Genomic DNA, 16,074 nt, shown 5'->3' with positions numbered 1-16,074 from the left:
CTTGATTAAAATAATATCAAATTGTCACTGGAGGACATAGCATTCTATACACCAGGTTACACAATAAAGAACCAAAATCTTAGAATGAGAGAGTTGCCTTGAGAGACTGCCCTCAGAAAACATCTGGAACTCGAATACTCGTGGACACAGGAGGACCTGCTGTTAGTCTGTTGAAACTGAAAGATGCTTGCTACAGAGAGGTGCAGCTATTGTATAGCACACAATATTTATTTATTTATTGAATTTATCTAGCGCTTTTTATACAAAAGTATCACAAAGCACTGTACATAGCAGAAAAAAAGAACAAACCACAATACATTTGTATAGAATGTCACACATACAACTGCCACAATCAGGCCATTTAGATAACAATATACACATAATACAAAAGCAGCAATTTTGAAGTTACATTAAAACCCACTAAGATAAGAAAGACATTTTATAAACGTGTGTTTTTAGTCTTGACTTGAAAGCTGTAACTGTCCAAGCTTCGTTGACAAATGAAGGCAGAGCATTCCATAATTTAGGAGCTCTACAAGAAAAAGCCCTACCTCCCATGTCTTTTTGGTTGACCCAAGGATTAACCTGCAGCCCCGCATCCTGTGATCTCAAAGTGTGGTTTGGAAGATACGGGGTCAGTAACTCCTGCAAATAACTAGGTTCTAATCCATTTAGGTCCTTTTTAGTTAACAGCAAAATCTTAAAATGACTTCTATACTGCACAGGAAGCCAGTGTAAAAAGGCCAAAACAGGGGTAATATGTTCACATTTCCTGGTTTTAGTCAGAATTCTAATGGCAGTGTTCTGAACAAGCTGCAAGCAGGTACCACACGTTTTGGGATACCAGAAAAAAAGTGCATTACAATAATCAATTCTAGATGAAAGGCATGCATTAGTCTCATGGCATTAGATACAGAAATAATTGGTCTAATAAGTTTGGCTATATTTCTCAAATGGTATATTTGTCTCAAATGGTGTATGGCAAGGATTCCATTTGCATTCTCTTGTGTTTAGTTGGGTGATTCCAGCTCCTCTCTGTTTGTCTTGTGTTTAGTTGGGTGATTCCAGCTCCTCTCTGTTTCTCTTGTGTTTAGTTCGGTGATTCCAGCTCCTCTCTGTTTCTCTTGTGTTTAGGTGGGTGATTCCAGCTCCTCTCTGTTTCTGTTGAGCTTAGTTGGATGATTCCAGCTCCTCTCTGTTTCTCTTCTGCTTAGTTGGGTGATTCTAGCTCCTCTCTGTTTCTCTTCTGCTTAGTTGGGTCATGCCAGCTCCTCTCTATTTCTCTTGTGTTTAGTTCAGTGATTCCAGTTCCTCTGTGTTTCTCTTGTATTTAGTTTGGTGATTCCAGTTCCTCTGTGTTTCTCTTGTATTTAGTTTGGTGGTTCCAGCTAATCTGTGTTTCTCTTGTTTAGTTTGGTGATTCCAGCTCCTCTGTGTTTCTCTTGTGTTTAGTTTGGTGATTCCAGCTCATCTGTGTTTCTCTTGTTTAGTTTGGTGATTCCAGTTCCTCTGTGTTTCTCTTGTGTTTAATTCGGTGATTCCAGCTCCTCTGTGTTTCTCTTGTTTAGTTTGGTGATTCCAGCTCCTCTGTGTTTAGTTTAGTTTGGTGATTCCAGCTCATCTCTGTTTCTCTTGTTTAGTTTGGTGAGTCCTCTGTGGTGTTTGGTGATTCCAGCTCCTCTGTGTTTCTTTTGTTTAGTTTGGTGATTCCAGCTCCTCAGTGTTTCTCTTGTTTAGTTTGGTGATTCCAGCTCCTCAGTGTTTCTCTTGTTTAGTTTGGTGATTCCAGCTCTTCTGTGTTTCTCTAGTGTTTAGTTTGGACATTCCAGCTCATCTGTGTTTCTCTTGTGTTTAGTTTGGTGATTCCAGCTCATCTGTGTTTCTCTTGTGTTTAGTTTGGTGATTCCAGCTCATCTGTGTTTCTCTTGTGTTTAGTTTGGTGATTCCATCTCCTCAGTGTTTCTCTTGTGTTTAGTTTGGTGATTCCAGTTCCTCTGTGTTTCTCTTGTGTTGCAGTTTGTCGAGTGTATCCGCCTCAATAAGAAGCCATTTCACTTGGTGGGCACCTCAATGGGAGGGAATGTGGCTGGAGTCTACGCTGCCCGCTACCCCTCCCACCTCTGCAGCACCTCGCTCATCTGTCCTGCAGGTCAGTGGGATGGACAGGGGCTCTGGGATATTGCTTTATACCAAGTGTGCGGTGCTCAGTGGTGAGCTTACAGCAATGTGATGTCACGAAAGCTTTGAACTTCCTAGGTCCCCACAGTAATGACAATGTTTAATTTGTCAAAAACAAAAATACATTTCTTAATTAAATCTTTAAGGGCTGGATAAATTCTCATCAGAATTTGCACAAACTACAATTCAGTCCTGAACCTCAAGATCTTTGTATATTGATACACTAATAAACACTGGCCAATTAGAAAATACTGCCTTACAGTATATTGAGGGACAGTTATGGCCATTGCACCATTGGTGTATTTTAAAGAGTACCTGCTAGTTTTGGTTCTAGTAGTGTCTTGATTTCCTAATCGTAACTTCTTCGGTTTTCAGAGACCCTGATTAGCACTAATCTTGGACTACTACTGTTGCTTTAGATCAGGCAGTGCAGGATGAGTGCTAAGAGGGATCTATGAAAGCACACCTTAATGTTTAAAGTTTGTTTTTAATTAAACTCCCCTTCCTCTTTCAATAAAGATCCAAAGTGAATCCAGATGTGGTCTGTTTCATATCTAAACCTTCTGCACCAATAATAAGAATATCTTGACAACCATAAAAAGGATGGTTAAACCTGGGTTTCAGGGAGAATCAGAATGAATGCTAGTACTCTACCAATAGAGCTGCCTTCTGAACAATGTACAATACGATGGGCACTTGCATTCTGCAGCTGAATATCATGCCCTGTCTTAAAGGGGCTCTGGAATTTGAGAGGATATACAAAGTTTAAAAGCACAACTCTATATCAATTTACAACACTCGGACAGACACCCTATGATCTGAAACAGTACTTAGAAAGCCACAGTGTTAAACATTTAACGAGTTCATTAAATTTATAATACAGTTGCTGAACTAAAAAGTATCTACCAGCATTGTCACAAGATGCACAGGGGTCAGAATAAGCAAACAGTGAATTCAAATTTTTTTACAAAGTTTCTGAAAAATAAACAAATTAATTCTGAATGAATTAAGTCAAACCCATGCTATTATTCAACCAGCTCAAGTTTCTGATGACAGAAATGATTTTTGAAGCCCTGTTTGTTATGTTATTAAGGTAACATGTTTTATTATTGTCCACGTATACTTTGCAGTATGTTTGCTGTTTATGTTTACATACTGTTAAAATATATAAAAAGTGGCACACAGTCCAGTTTCTGTATAGGCATACAATAGCTGAGAACCTGCAATTGAACCTCAGTATAAAGCAGGTGTCTGTGCTCAGGTCTGCAGAACCCTAGTGAAACCTCAGTATAAAGCAGGTGTCTGTGCTCAGGTCTGCAGATCCCCAGTGAAAGCAAGTTCGTGAAGCAGCTGCAGGAACTCCAGGCAACACAGAACATGTCGGGGATCCCTCTTATCCCCTCCACCCCTGAGGAGATGGAGGACATGCTGAAGCTCTGTTCCTACGTGAGGTTCAAAGTGCCACAGCAGGTACAATCGTCTGCTTTTTTTAAGTGTGCACTAATCTGGCACTAATCTGGACTATCAAGCCATGCACTGGGGGTGAATGTCACTGACTTTCTGTTGCTGTTGATCCCTGGTTACTGGGTGGCGTGTGTACTCCTTGTTAGCCTGCAGGACACCATGCAGTGTGAAATGCAGCTCTGCTTGTCGTGTCTGCAGGACACAGTGCAATGTGAAATGCAGCTCTGCTTGCTGTGCTCGGAGTACACCATGCAGTGTGAAATGCAGCTCTGCTTGTCGTGTCTGCAGGACACAGTGCAGTGTGAAATGCAGCTCTGCTTGCTGTGCTCAGAGGACACCATGCAGTGTGAAATGCAGCTCTGCTTGTCGTGTCTGCAGGACACAGTGCAGTGTGAAATGCAGCTCTGCTTGCTGTGCTCGGAGGACACCATGCAGTGTGAAATGCAGCTCTGCTTGTCGTGTCTGCAGGACACAGTGCAGTGTGAAATGCAGCTCTGTTTGCTGTGCTCGGAGGACACCATGCAGTGTGAAATGCAGCTCTGCTTGTCGTGTCTGCAGGACACAGTGCAGTGTGAAATGCAGCTCTGCTTGCTGTGCCTACAGGACACCATGCAGTGTGAAATGCATCTCTGCTTGCCATGTCTGCACCACACAATGCAGTGTGAAATGCAGCTCTGCTTGCTGCGCCTGCAGGATAGTGCAGTGTGAAATGCAGCTCTGCTTTCTATGCCTGCAGGACACCATGCAGTGTGAAATGCAGCTCTGCTTGCTGTACCCGCAGGATATTGCAGTGTGAAATGCAGCTCTGCTTTCTGTGCCTGCAGGACACCGTGCAGTGTGAAATGCAGCTCTCCTTTCTGTGCCTGCAGGGTAGTGCAGTGTGAAATGCAGCTCTGCTTGCTGTACCCGCAGGATATTGCAGTGTGAAATGCAGCACTGTTTGCTGAGCCTGCAGGACAGTGCTGTGTGAAATGCAGCTCTGCTTGCAGTGCCAACAGGATATTGCAGTGTGAAATGCAGCTCTGCTTTCTGTGCCTGCAGGATAGTTCAGTGTGAAATGCATCTCTGCTTGCTGTGCCCACAGGATAGTGCAGTGTAAAATGCAGCTCTGCTTTCTGTGCCTGCAGGACACCATGCAGTGTGAAATGCAGCTGTTTCCTGTGCCTGCAGGACACCATGCATTGCAAAATTCAGCTTTGCTTGCTGTGCCTGCAGGACACCAGGCAATGTGAAATGCAGCTTTGCTTGCTGTGCCTGCAGGACACCAGGCAATGTAAAATGCAGCTCTGCTTGCTGTGCCTGCAGGATGGTGCAGTGTGAAATGCAGCTCTGCTTTCTGTGCCTGCAGGATAGTGCAGTGTGAAATGCAGCTCTGTTGTTGAGCCCTCAATGCAGATATCTAATCTTGAAAATAAAATGTTCACCGGCTGCAGTTTCCTTCTCACTCAGAGCCGTGACTCAGGTTGTGAAGTATGTGCATGCATTGAACCCAGAGTGCAACCCAGCAGAAAGATGCAAACTTGATCTGTTACACTTTCCACACAGAATTTATGTTGTCTATGGTATAAAAAGAAACTATTAGGGCTGTATTCAGAATACAAGATTACTGTTTATACAGGTCAGTGTTGGGACTATTGAGGTTTTAAAGAGACAGAACTGATTTCTCTCAGAAACAGACCTGACTCACTTAGAGTTTCATCTACAGTGAAAAAGACTTCTAGTCAAAACATTTGCATTGAATTTCAGTTTCTTTTAGTTCAGCTCTATTGAGTGTTTAATAGTTATAGCTGATTGTCCTATTGTGGTCCCTTATTTTGCATAGATATACTTTCGTTTAGAGAGAATGATATTCTGGGTAACAGGGTCTGTCTGTCCACCTCGTTTTATTGTGTTTCACTTTCATTTTAACTCCTGTGTATATATAGTATGTCATTGCAGTCCTGGTAATAAATGAGAAGAATGATGCACTGTGCAGCACAGTCCTGGTAATAAATGAAAAGAATGATGCACTGTGCAGCACAGTCCTGGTAATAAATGAAAAGAATGATGCACTGTGCAGCACAGTCCTGGTAATAAATGAAAAGAATGATGCACTGTGCAGCACAGTCCTGGTAATAAATGAAAAGAATGATGCACTGTGCAGCACAGTCCTGGTAATAAATGAAAAGAATGATGCACTGTGCAGCACAGTCCTGGTAATAAATGAAAAGAATGATGCACTGTGCAGCACAGTCCTGGTAATAAATGAAAAGAATGATGCACTGTGCAGCACAGTCCTGGTGATAAATGAAAAGAATGATGCCCTGTGCAGCACAGTCCTGGTAATAAATGAAAAGAATGATGCACTGTGCAGCACAGTCCTGGTAATAAATGAAAAGAATGATGCACTGTGCAGAACAGTCCTGGTGATAAATGAAAAGAATGATGCACTGTGCAGCACAGTCCTGGTGATAAATGAAAAGAATAATGCACTGTGCAGCACAGTCCTGGTGAAAAATGCACGAGGCCCAGAGAAACGGCACAGATTGATGCTTTCTGATTTGTGTTTGTTTCTTTTTTCTTCTAGATTCTGCAGGGACTGGTAGATGTTCGAATACCACACAATGATTTCTATCGTGAAGGTATGTATTTCTGAGTTCTATTTTAAAGTAGAACTCCAGTGAAGCCTAAAGGGGTCCAATGACCTTCCCCTGGCCCACACTAGATGGCAGAATCATGAGCGCTGCTGTTATTGCCTGTCAGAGAAGCGCTCCTGTTATTGCCTGTCAGAGAAGCGCTGCTGTTATTTTCTCACGCATATAGAATCAGAGATTGTACGCAGACAGGGGCTGTATTTACCACAATGGGAAAAAATTGCAGGCAAATTGCAAACTCCATTATAAATATATCACACAGGGAATTTGCTCTCAGTGAAAATTTGGGCCCAGACTCTAATCAATAATGAAAATTCAAATCAAATTTTAAAAAAGCATATAATATCTTAGTGTAATTTTTGAATGCGACTGTGCAAGATGCTGACGTGTGAGCTGTCATTGTGTGAGGTGCTGACGTGTTGTGAGCTATCATTGTGTGAGGTGCTGACATGTAACCTGTCATTGTGTGAGGTGCTGACGTGTTGTGAGCTGTCATTGTGTGAGGTGCTGACATGTGAGCTGTCTTTGTGTGAGGTGCTGACATGTGAGCTGTCTTTGTGTGAGGTGCTGACATGTGAGCTGTCTTTGTGTGAGGTGCTGACGTGTTGTGACCTGTCATTGTTACAAGTGTTTATGTAATTCTGTATTTGGAATAACTGAACCTCAGTAAGATTTATTCCCAGTCAGCGCTCAAGAACTGATCTTCATTCATGATGGTTTTAGTACAATTGGCAGTCACAGTCTTTTCTCCAAGGTTGTCTTAACATTGCAGGATTATTCATTAGACTGTTAAATTGATGTTATTTCACACCATAGGGAGCTGCCCTTAGCAGTAGTAAGAGCTTTTCCTGCTTTTGCTCAGTGATATGTGTAGATATAATTATAGGTTATAATTAGGTTAAAAGATCAGCTTGTCTGAAAAACAAACACTTTCTGGCTTTCCAAGGTTATAATTCTGTAACACATTTCTTAGGTTTATTTAATGTGTTTAATTTTTTTGTTGGCAGTGTTTTTAGAGATTGTGGGTGAGAAGTCGAGACACTCCCTGCAGGAGAACATGCACTTGATTACCGTCCCACTGCAGGTGATCTGGGGGAAACAGGATCAGGTAAATCTGAAGCATTCATTTGTGATTTGAGTACTCATGAAAGGTGAGGCACAGTGCAGGCAGGCAGGCAGGCAGGGGGGTAAGCGTAAGGGGGTTGTAGCGGTGAGGAGACATATTGATTGGGCAATTTCAAATTGAAATGGTGTAGTGAGCTGTGCTGGGGTGTGGTGAGGTGAACTGTGCTAGGGCAGGGTGAGCTGTGCTGGGGTGTGGTGTGGTGAGATGTGCAGAGGCAGGGTGAGCTGTGCTGGGGTGTGGTGAGGTGAGCTGTGCTAGGGCAGGGTGAGCTGTGCTGGGATGTGGTATGGTGAGCTGAGTCAGGATTGTCACACTGTTTCTGCTACAGGTGATTGATGTCTCCGGGGCGACAGTTCTAGCCAGCGGCGTTCGCGGCTGCCGCGTGGATCTGCTGGAAAACTGCGGTCACTCCGTGGTGATGGAGCGGCCCCGGAAAACAGCAAAGCTCATCCTGGAATTCCTCATTTCACAGCAGGACAGCAGCAGCAAGAAGATCTCCTGAGCAGAGCTGCAACTCCACCCCTCTTGCTGGCCTGCTTGCCTGTAAATATTTTGTATGAACAATCTCTAATATATTTCTCTGGTTACAGGGGTCCAAGTGCCGCTGACCCTGAGTTAAGTACTGTAGGATTTCACTAAGCCTTAGCTGCCATGTGTAAAGTGTAACTGCGGAGTGTAGACAAAAGGAGACGAAGTGGAACTGACAGGACTTGAAAATCTGTTAATAGAAGGGGAGTAAGGCAAGCTGCTGGGCTGCCCTGCAGACCCAAACTCCCCTTGCAACTGGAACGCATTACAATGGACACATCTCTTTATTATAATAATAATAATAATAATAATATGTCTTCCATTTACCACTTGGCAGATCAGGAGACTAATAAAAAGAGGGCTGCAACATTCTCAGTGGCTACGAGTGATACCCTAAATGATAAACACACAAGTAAGCCATAACTTTTCATAATACTTAACATGACCAGCAAACCCACAATTGCACAGTGGTAACTATATTGCTGCTACGATTAGACATGATTTAGTGTATTGTTTTTCTGTATTTCAAAGCTTGTCACCTGCTGATCTTTGTAAACTACACAACTCGTATCAATAAGCAAGCCGCATTGGTCAAAGAGCACTGGAATCCTCCCCTCTCTGCTGTGTCAGTTGTAATAGACCATGTAATAGAAAGTAGACCATGTAATAGAAAATAGACAATGTAATCTTATATTTGCACAGGAAACGTAGGGTTAAACTGAACGTGAAAGCTTTTTAAGATCAATTGATATTTCTGCACTGTAGACTTTTACTTACAATCCTAGTGTATATTACCATAATTAATATATGTTAATTTATATCTCTATATGGAGATAGGTATATAATCTGGAGAGGGGAAAATAATATAATGTAATGTTGATTTGTTACTGCATTTAAAAAAAAAAAACTAATAATAATAGCACCCCCTGCTGGATCCAGACCGTGTTGTTTCGAGGATTGGCAAGTGCAACCCTGCATGTACCTGGTAGTACTTTGAAGAAGCAGTAGATTGTGTGTGGACCTCTTCAATACGCAATATGTATATAGACACTTTGATTGTTTCTCCACAAAACTGAAAACATTTAAATATTTAAGCAATACCTTTGAATGCTGCAAAAAACATAGGTAATATAACACACTGCTCACTAAGTTGACACCATTTCATGAAGGTTGTGTATAACAAACCACTCGTGAAGCCTCAGAATTCACAGAATTCATTATGAACCTATAGGATTTTCTGAAATGAACTGGCGTGTGTATTACTATCACACCCTGATGAACTGGCGTGTGTATTACTATCACACCCTGATGAACTGCTGTGTGTACTACTATCACACCCTGATGAACTGCTGTGTGTATTACTATCACACCCTGATGAACTGCTGTGTGTATTACTATCACACCCTGATGAACTGCTGTGTGTATTACTATCACACCCTGATGAACTGGGTGTATTACTATCACACCTTGATGAACTGGCATATGTATTAATAAGTTAATTGTCATTAAACTCAGATGTCCTGTAATATACATATGCATGGATAAAAGTGCCTGGGGTCTGCAAAAAAATACATTGGGAGAAAAAGGAGGACATTTTTACCTTGCTTTGGCGACTTATTTCTCTTACTGTATGACAGGTATTGACTTTTTTTTCTACATTTCACCTGTTGGGAACTGCACATTAAAAGTGAAATGGTGCGTTTGGCTGATTTACTTTTGCTGCGCCAATACCCTCAAAACACGTAAATTGTCCTTGCTGTACAGAGAGTCGGGCAGTATGTTTTACGTATATGCAATCTGAAACAAAAACACATTTTCAATGTGAAAAAACACCAAATTCTTAAAAGAGACAAGCCATTTAAAGTGGAGATATCAAAAACACAAGCCAAGTTAGAGCCAAGGGCAACCTTGGCCAGCACCGAGCAAACAGGCACAACTGTCAAAGCAGTGGGGGTCAAGGTTGCCACAATTGTTTCTAGTAACTTGGCTTGTGTTTTTCATAAAAACATGTCACAGGACTGTCACTCGGACACTTCTTGTAGTGTCAGAACCATCCTCTAAGGACTTGTTACTTAAGGGACAGTACAAATAAATTTTCCATCAAGTATGACTACATTAGTATTATTGTAAACTGTGCTTATTATTATTATTATTATTACTATTATTATTGCTGGTACTGCCGTTCAAGTAGCGCTATATCAGATTCATTTTTGCAAGTAACTGGTCAGACAACACAGCCTGCGCTGACCCTGCTGGTCATTCTGGGAATTACTTGCAGATGGCCTCGGATGTATTTCACTATTCATATTACATACTTAAATACTGCTGTCATGTTAAACAGAGTACTTTAATGTATAAGCTTAGATTTATCTTTGCTGGAGTTTTGATGTGTATGTTCCCCTCTGAAACCACTTGGCACTATACCTGCTTGTAATGTGTAGTTATCCTTCAAGATTTGCCCAATAAATTACTTTTGTAACGCTGTTAAAGACTTTCTGTTTCACCTTTATTTGTGCCACGGGACCCGGTGACCGCTTGGATAAGGGGCCTGTGACAAAATAATTGGGGCAACCTTGACCCCACCGCTTTGACAGTTGTGCCTGTTTGCTTGGTGCTGGCCAAGGTTGCCCCAATGGTTTCTTCTTGCTTGGAATGTGTTTTTGATATCCCTGTTAAATGGCTTGTATCTTTTTAGAACTTGGCACTTTTTCACATTGAAAATGTGTTTTTGTTTCAGATCTATTTTGCACATTAAAGTTATGTGTGCAGAAGTATGTATGTTCAATAGAAGTATCATTTAATAGCAATTGTTTGTAACTAAAATATGACATTTAAGTGATTAAGGACAAAAATGCTTGCATTTGACCATATTTTTGGGGTAAATGCTTTAGATTTCCTTATTACAAAAACAACATTATGTAAACATCTGGTTTATATTTCTCTTACTGTATGACAGGTATTTACTTTTTTTTTTTTTTTTTTTTTTGCATTTCACCTAAGAGTGTTGGAAACTACATATTAAAAGTGGAATGGTGCTTTTGGCTGATTTAGTTTTGCCTCCCCCGTACCCCGAAAGTATCCGTGCTGTATAGAGAGTCACTATCTGTTCTCACTGACTTTTTATAACTTGGCGCGAGGAACTAACGTGCCTCTTGATCAGGCCTAACAAGCATCCGTATATGTCGAAGGGCAAAAATGTTTTTGTTTTTTTTTATTAAATATCCTTATGCCAATAAAGTAGTGCCATTTATATCTTTGAACACACTAATTTAAGCCGATAAAGACAGCTTTTCTTTCCTTCTGTCTTCCAGTTCATTTAATTGTTCTTCATCCAAATCGGCTTGTCTGCTTACTACTGTGGGGTATTTTACACATAATTGGTCACTCAGTTTCAGTGATGGCTACCGTCTGATACTTTAACACTAGAAGCACCGCGGCAATCATCAAATTCACAGATACCTTAAAAAAAAAAGGTAGGGGCATGGATCAGAAAACCAGTCAGTATCTGGTGTGACCACCATTTGCCTCATGCAGCGTGACACATCTCCTTCACATAGAGTTGATCAGGCTGTTGATTGTGGCTTGTGGAATGTTGTCCCTCTTCAATGGCTGTGCGAAGTTGCTGGATATTGGTGGGAACTGGAACACGCTGTCGTACACGTCGATCCAGAGCATCCCAAACATGCTCAATGGGTGACATGTCTGGTGAGTATGCAGGCCATGGAAGAACTGGGACATTTTCAGCTTCCAGGAATTATGTACAGAGCCTTGCGACATGGGGCCGTGCATTATCATGCTGAAACGTGAGATGATGGCGGCGGATGAATGGCACGACAGTGGGCCTCAGGATCTCGTCACAGTATCATTCAGTATCATCACAGAAAACATTCAAATTGCCATCGATAAAATGCAATTGTGTTCGTTGTCCGTAGCTTATGCCTGCCCATACCATAAACCCACCATGGGGAACTCTGTTCACAACGTTGACATCAGCAAACTGCTTGCCCACACAACGCCATACACGCTGTCTGCCATCTGCCTGGTACAGTTGAAACCGGGATTCATCCGTGAAGAGCACACTTCCCCAGCTTACCAGTGGCCATTGAAGGTGAGCATTTGCCTACTGAAGTCGGTTACGACGCCGAACTGCAGTCAGGTCAAGACCCTGGTGAGGACGATGAGCATGCAGATGAGCTTCCCTGAGACAGTTTTTGCCAGTTTGTGCAGAAATTCTTCAGTTGTGCAAACCCAAGGTTTCATCAACTGTCCGAGTGGCTGGTCTCAGACGATCCCACAGGTGAAGAAGCCGGATGTGGAGGTCCTGGGCTGGCGTGGTTACACGTGGTCTGCGGTTATGAGGCCGGTTGGACGTACTGCCAAATTCTCTAAAACGACGTTGGAAGCGGCTTATGGTAGAGAAATGAACATTCAGTTCTCTGACAACGGCTCTGGTGGACACTCCTGCAGTCAGCATGCCAATTGCACACTCCCTCACAGCTTGAGACATCCGTGGCATTGTGTTGTGTGACAAAACTGCACATTTTAGAGTGGCCTTTTATTGTCCCAAGCACAAGGTTCGCCTGTGTAATGATCATGCTGTTTAATCAGCTTCTTGATATGCCACATCTGTCAGGTTGATGGATTAACTTGGCAAAGGCGAAATGCTCACTAACAAGGCTTTAAACAAATTTGTGCACAAAATTTGAGAGAAATAAGCTTTTTGTATATATAGAAAATTTCTGGGATCTTTTTTTTCAGCTCATGAAACATGGTGCCAACACTTTACAATTACTAATTAATTATTCACTTGAATCCCAGCACGTGAACTAATTTGTGCAACCCTGTGCTCACATATTATTAAATACTTTAAATGCATGTGATGTGAAGTGCAATTCCCGTGCCTAAATACAACTATATATTTTAAATCTCTCGTGCTAAACGGACCCATTTATATCCCGTGCAGCAATACCTATACACCAACAGTAATATACCACATGCAACAAATAACACAAAATCCACACATGGGCAGGGCACACTGCCACATGCCCCTAAAAACATCTTAGTCCTGAAATATAGCTTCTACATTAAAATCTAAAAAAATATTGTGCTGCAAAACACATCAAAAATAACCTTTAAGCTAGTTTTAAAACAGTAGGCTACCCTTTGCCATGTGTGTAATTTTTGTAAATCTCCTTTCTGATCTCAAGCCAGTCACAGTCAACTACAAAAGAATCAAGATTCTGCAAAAAGGTGTTCTCATCATGTTTTTTTAATCCAGTTCTATACATTACAGTATCAGTACTACAGTATATAAATAGTATAGCCTGGCTAGTACTGTTCTTGATAGCGGAAAACTGTCAAATTATGATGGTAACTGAAGTTTTAATATTACAGACATGGTCGTGGGAATCTAGCCCATCCCAATACTGCTTGTCAGGTAAATGCACTGGCTTTTTCCAAGTCACCCTACTGCAAATTGTAATTGCAATAAATGCGGCAATAGGTGTTTTTCTTTAATTAACAATAATTTGGTTATTACAAAAAGAGATGCTAAAAAACAGTTCTGTAGTGAATGCTCACTGAACATGCAATTCTGCAGTGAATGCTCACTGAACATGCAATTCTGCAGTGAATGCTCACTGAACATGCAATTCTGCAGTGAATGCTCACTGAACATGCAATTCTGCAGTGAATGCTCACTGAACATGCAATTCTGCAGTGAATGCTCACTGAACATGGAAGACTCCTCTGTGCAACCCTCATGTATTAAAACACATTGAACTCAAACTTTAAAATAATGATTTCATTTTCACCCAAGGCTTCGTCAAAAGTATCAGAAAAATAAAGAGCTCTGTATTGATTTTTTTTTAAAACACGGCCAGAAATTAATGGATATGTAAGTACGATATCATATGAAATTACTGTACATCACTGGTCCCTAACCTTTGCTGGCCTGGGGCAACAACACTGAACAAGTAACACACCGCAGGCAACATCATACTTTGCTCTACCTATCAGCCTTAAGAAGCATGTATTTGTGGTATGCACAATATAGGAGACAAGATTGCTCTTCCTCAGCTTAAGGCAACATTTATGTGTGTAAAATAAAATACAGGACCTGCATCTCAGACACTGGCAATTCTAGAGTATTGCATACAAGGGGGCCCCAATTTAATTATGGAACTGTACTTCAGGGTTCCACAGTGTTTTCACATATAACAAAATGTCACACAGAAACAACTATGTTGACTAAAAATAAGAAATCTGCAATGGCATAATCTGAAGCAAAACTCCATTTAAATGAAGTGGAAAAAAACCACAAACACACACACACACAACTGTGTACCTTCCTACAACTTAGCGAATTCTATAGTGCCTTCAACCCCTCAACGTTTTAGTATTAACCTGGTCCAGTGGTGTAGCCACGATTGTTTGATAATGGTTAATAACACTGGTATAGAGTAATATAAATAACATTAAAAAAATACTGACATTAAATGCTGGGTAAGATTGGAGAAGCTGACTGACTACAGAAGCACAAGAAATATGAATGCTGTCAACACAATTAATTTACAATGATCGTAAACCATATTTTTCTCTTAATAAACCACAAATGTAATATATTCACAAACCCTACTGGCAATTCTAGACTCCAAGTCCCTTACCTAAATTAACACTAATTTCAGAGGTGTTTTGAGTTACGGACTTGGACACTTTTACTCAACGAAAAAAAAATACAAGTAATCCGCCAGCCCAGTGGATCTAAACAGCCACACTTCTACATGTTTGTTTGGAAAAATCGACTAAATAAATTATTACATTTAATCTACCAAACCAAAATAGACTGTTATTGCCAACAGTGTATCCGTCTCACAAGAAAAAAAACAAAAACTAGCCAGAACAAGCCTAAAAGTAAAAACTAGCCCAGAACAAAAAAAAAATCTTAATTTTTTTTATTGAATGTTTTAGTAGTTCTAGTTGCGTGTTTGTTTTTTGTAGTTTTAGTTTTTCTGAGTTGAACTGATGGGGATAGGATGATTCTAAAAATCTAATGACGTCATACTGTTTGTACATTAACACCAGTTACTCATGCGACCCGCGTACAACAGCTTTAATCCTGTAGAGCAGAGTCACCCGCTCAAATAGCACATCGCTCCCCGAGCTCCTCCCCCAACTGGCTATGATATATATCTACTAGCCCATAACTCCTCCCCTGGCTAAACCATTTCCATAGCCTAAATTAAATCACATGTAATTTATAAAATCCATATAAACTCAACTAAACTGTATTGTCACAGCACAATATCCATTCATTAATTCTTATTCATTTACCATATTCACCACAATACAAATACACAAGAAATAATTCCCATTTGATATGTTCCCCATAGGCTTGTATTGCGCGAACCAGCGTCTATATCAGGATGCGTACTGTGAATGCGCGGTCCCTAAAATGGCTACCCACTGTTATACCGCGCAACTGAACTCTACTGAAATGGTATATACTGTTCAATGATTTAACACAAGTTTACCAACTGGAATAAACAAGTAATATAAAAATTAAATAACTCGCAAGTATTTGGGTATATCCATTGTATAGAATATGTGACCTATTCCACACAGTGAACACAAGCAAACACCGCGCTCATAAGACAGAACAAACATTTTTCAACACGTTTTTTAAATTTCCTTTCAGGCTTGGTTGACGACTCGTCAGTACCACGGACCACAAGGCACACGGGTAAGTTATTTTCAGGTTACTGTTTTACTACTGCAGTGCTTTTCTTTGTTTAAATAATTATTTTGCACAACCCTGTTAAAGTAAGTTCGGAATGAGATATAGTCTGTGAGTCCCGTTGTTTTATTTACTGTTAACGCAGTGATGGAGGTTATAATAGTTTCGCTCCATCACAATCAGTATTTTTTGAAGTTTTATTCTGCTTAAATATGATAAGGTATTTGTGGTTTAAACAAACATGGTAAGTTCCTGACAGGGTTTGTAGAAAACAAATGACTTTTATAACGAATATTATTTTTATACAGACGCTTCACTTCCACTCACCTTCCCACCGAACACATTTGTTTCGAAACTTGTCACTCAGTCTGCTTGCAGTGTGAGGTGGGGGGGGGGGGGGGGGGGGGGGG

General features: G+C 40.9%; 1 protein-coding gene across 2 annotated transcripts in view; it reads left to right on the top strand.

Annotated features, from left to right (window-relative positions):
- Nucleotides 1-16,074, top strand: part of LOC121329098 (monoacylglycerol lipase ABHD6-like) — a 54,301-nt gene that overhangs the window by 11,091 nt on the left and 27,136 nt on the right. Inside the window, exons 5-11 of one of the 2 annotated variants that reach the window (XM_041274437.1) lie at nucleotides 2,017-2,149; nucleotides 3,491-3,648; nucleotides 6,209-6,263; nucleotides 7,283-7,383; nucleotides 7,730-7,944; nucleotides 8,267-8,341; nucleotides 15,626-15,670. In XM_041274437.1, the coding sequence (XP_041130371.1) occupies nucleotides 2,017-2,149; nucleotides 3,491-3,648; nucleotides 6,209-6,263; nucleotides 7,283-7,383; nucleotides 7,730-7,903 (621 nt within the window). In that variant the 3' untranslated portion in view covers nucleotides 7,904-7,944; nucleotides 8,267-8,341; nucleotides 15,626-15,670. Of the gene's footprint in view, nucleotides 1-2,016; nucleotides 2,150-3,490; nucleotides 3,649-6,208; nucleotides 6,264-7,282; nucleotides 7,384-7,729; nucleotides 8,342-15,625; nucleotides 15,671-16,074 lie in introns of both variants that reach the window. The other variant, XM_041274436.1, reaches the window with a different exon arrangement.

Source organism: Polyodon spathula, chromosome 16, assembly GCF_017654505.1.
Source record: "Polyodon spathula isolate WHYD16114869_AA chromosome 16, ASM1765450v1, whole genome shotgun sequence".
In the NCBI taxonomy this organism is placed as follows: domain Eukaryota; kingdom Metazoa; phylum Chordata; class Actinopteri; order Acipenseriformes; family Polyodontidae; genus Polyodon; species Polyodon spathula.
This window is presented reverse-complemented; position numbering and strand designations above follow the sequence as displayed.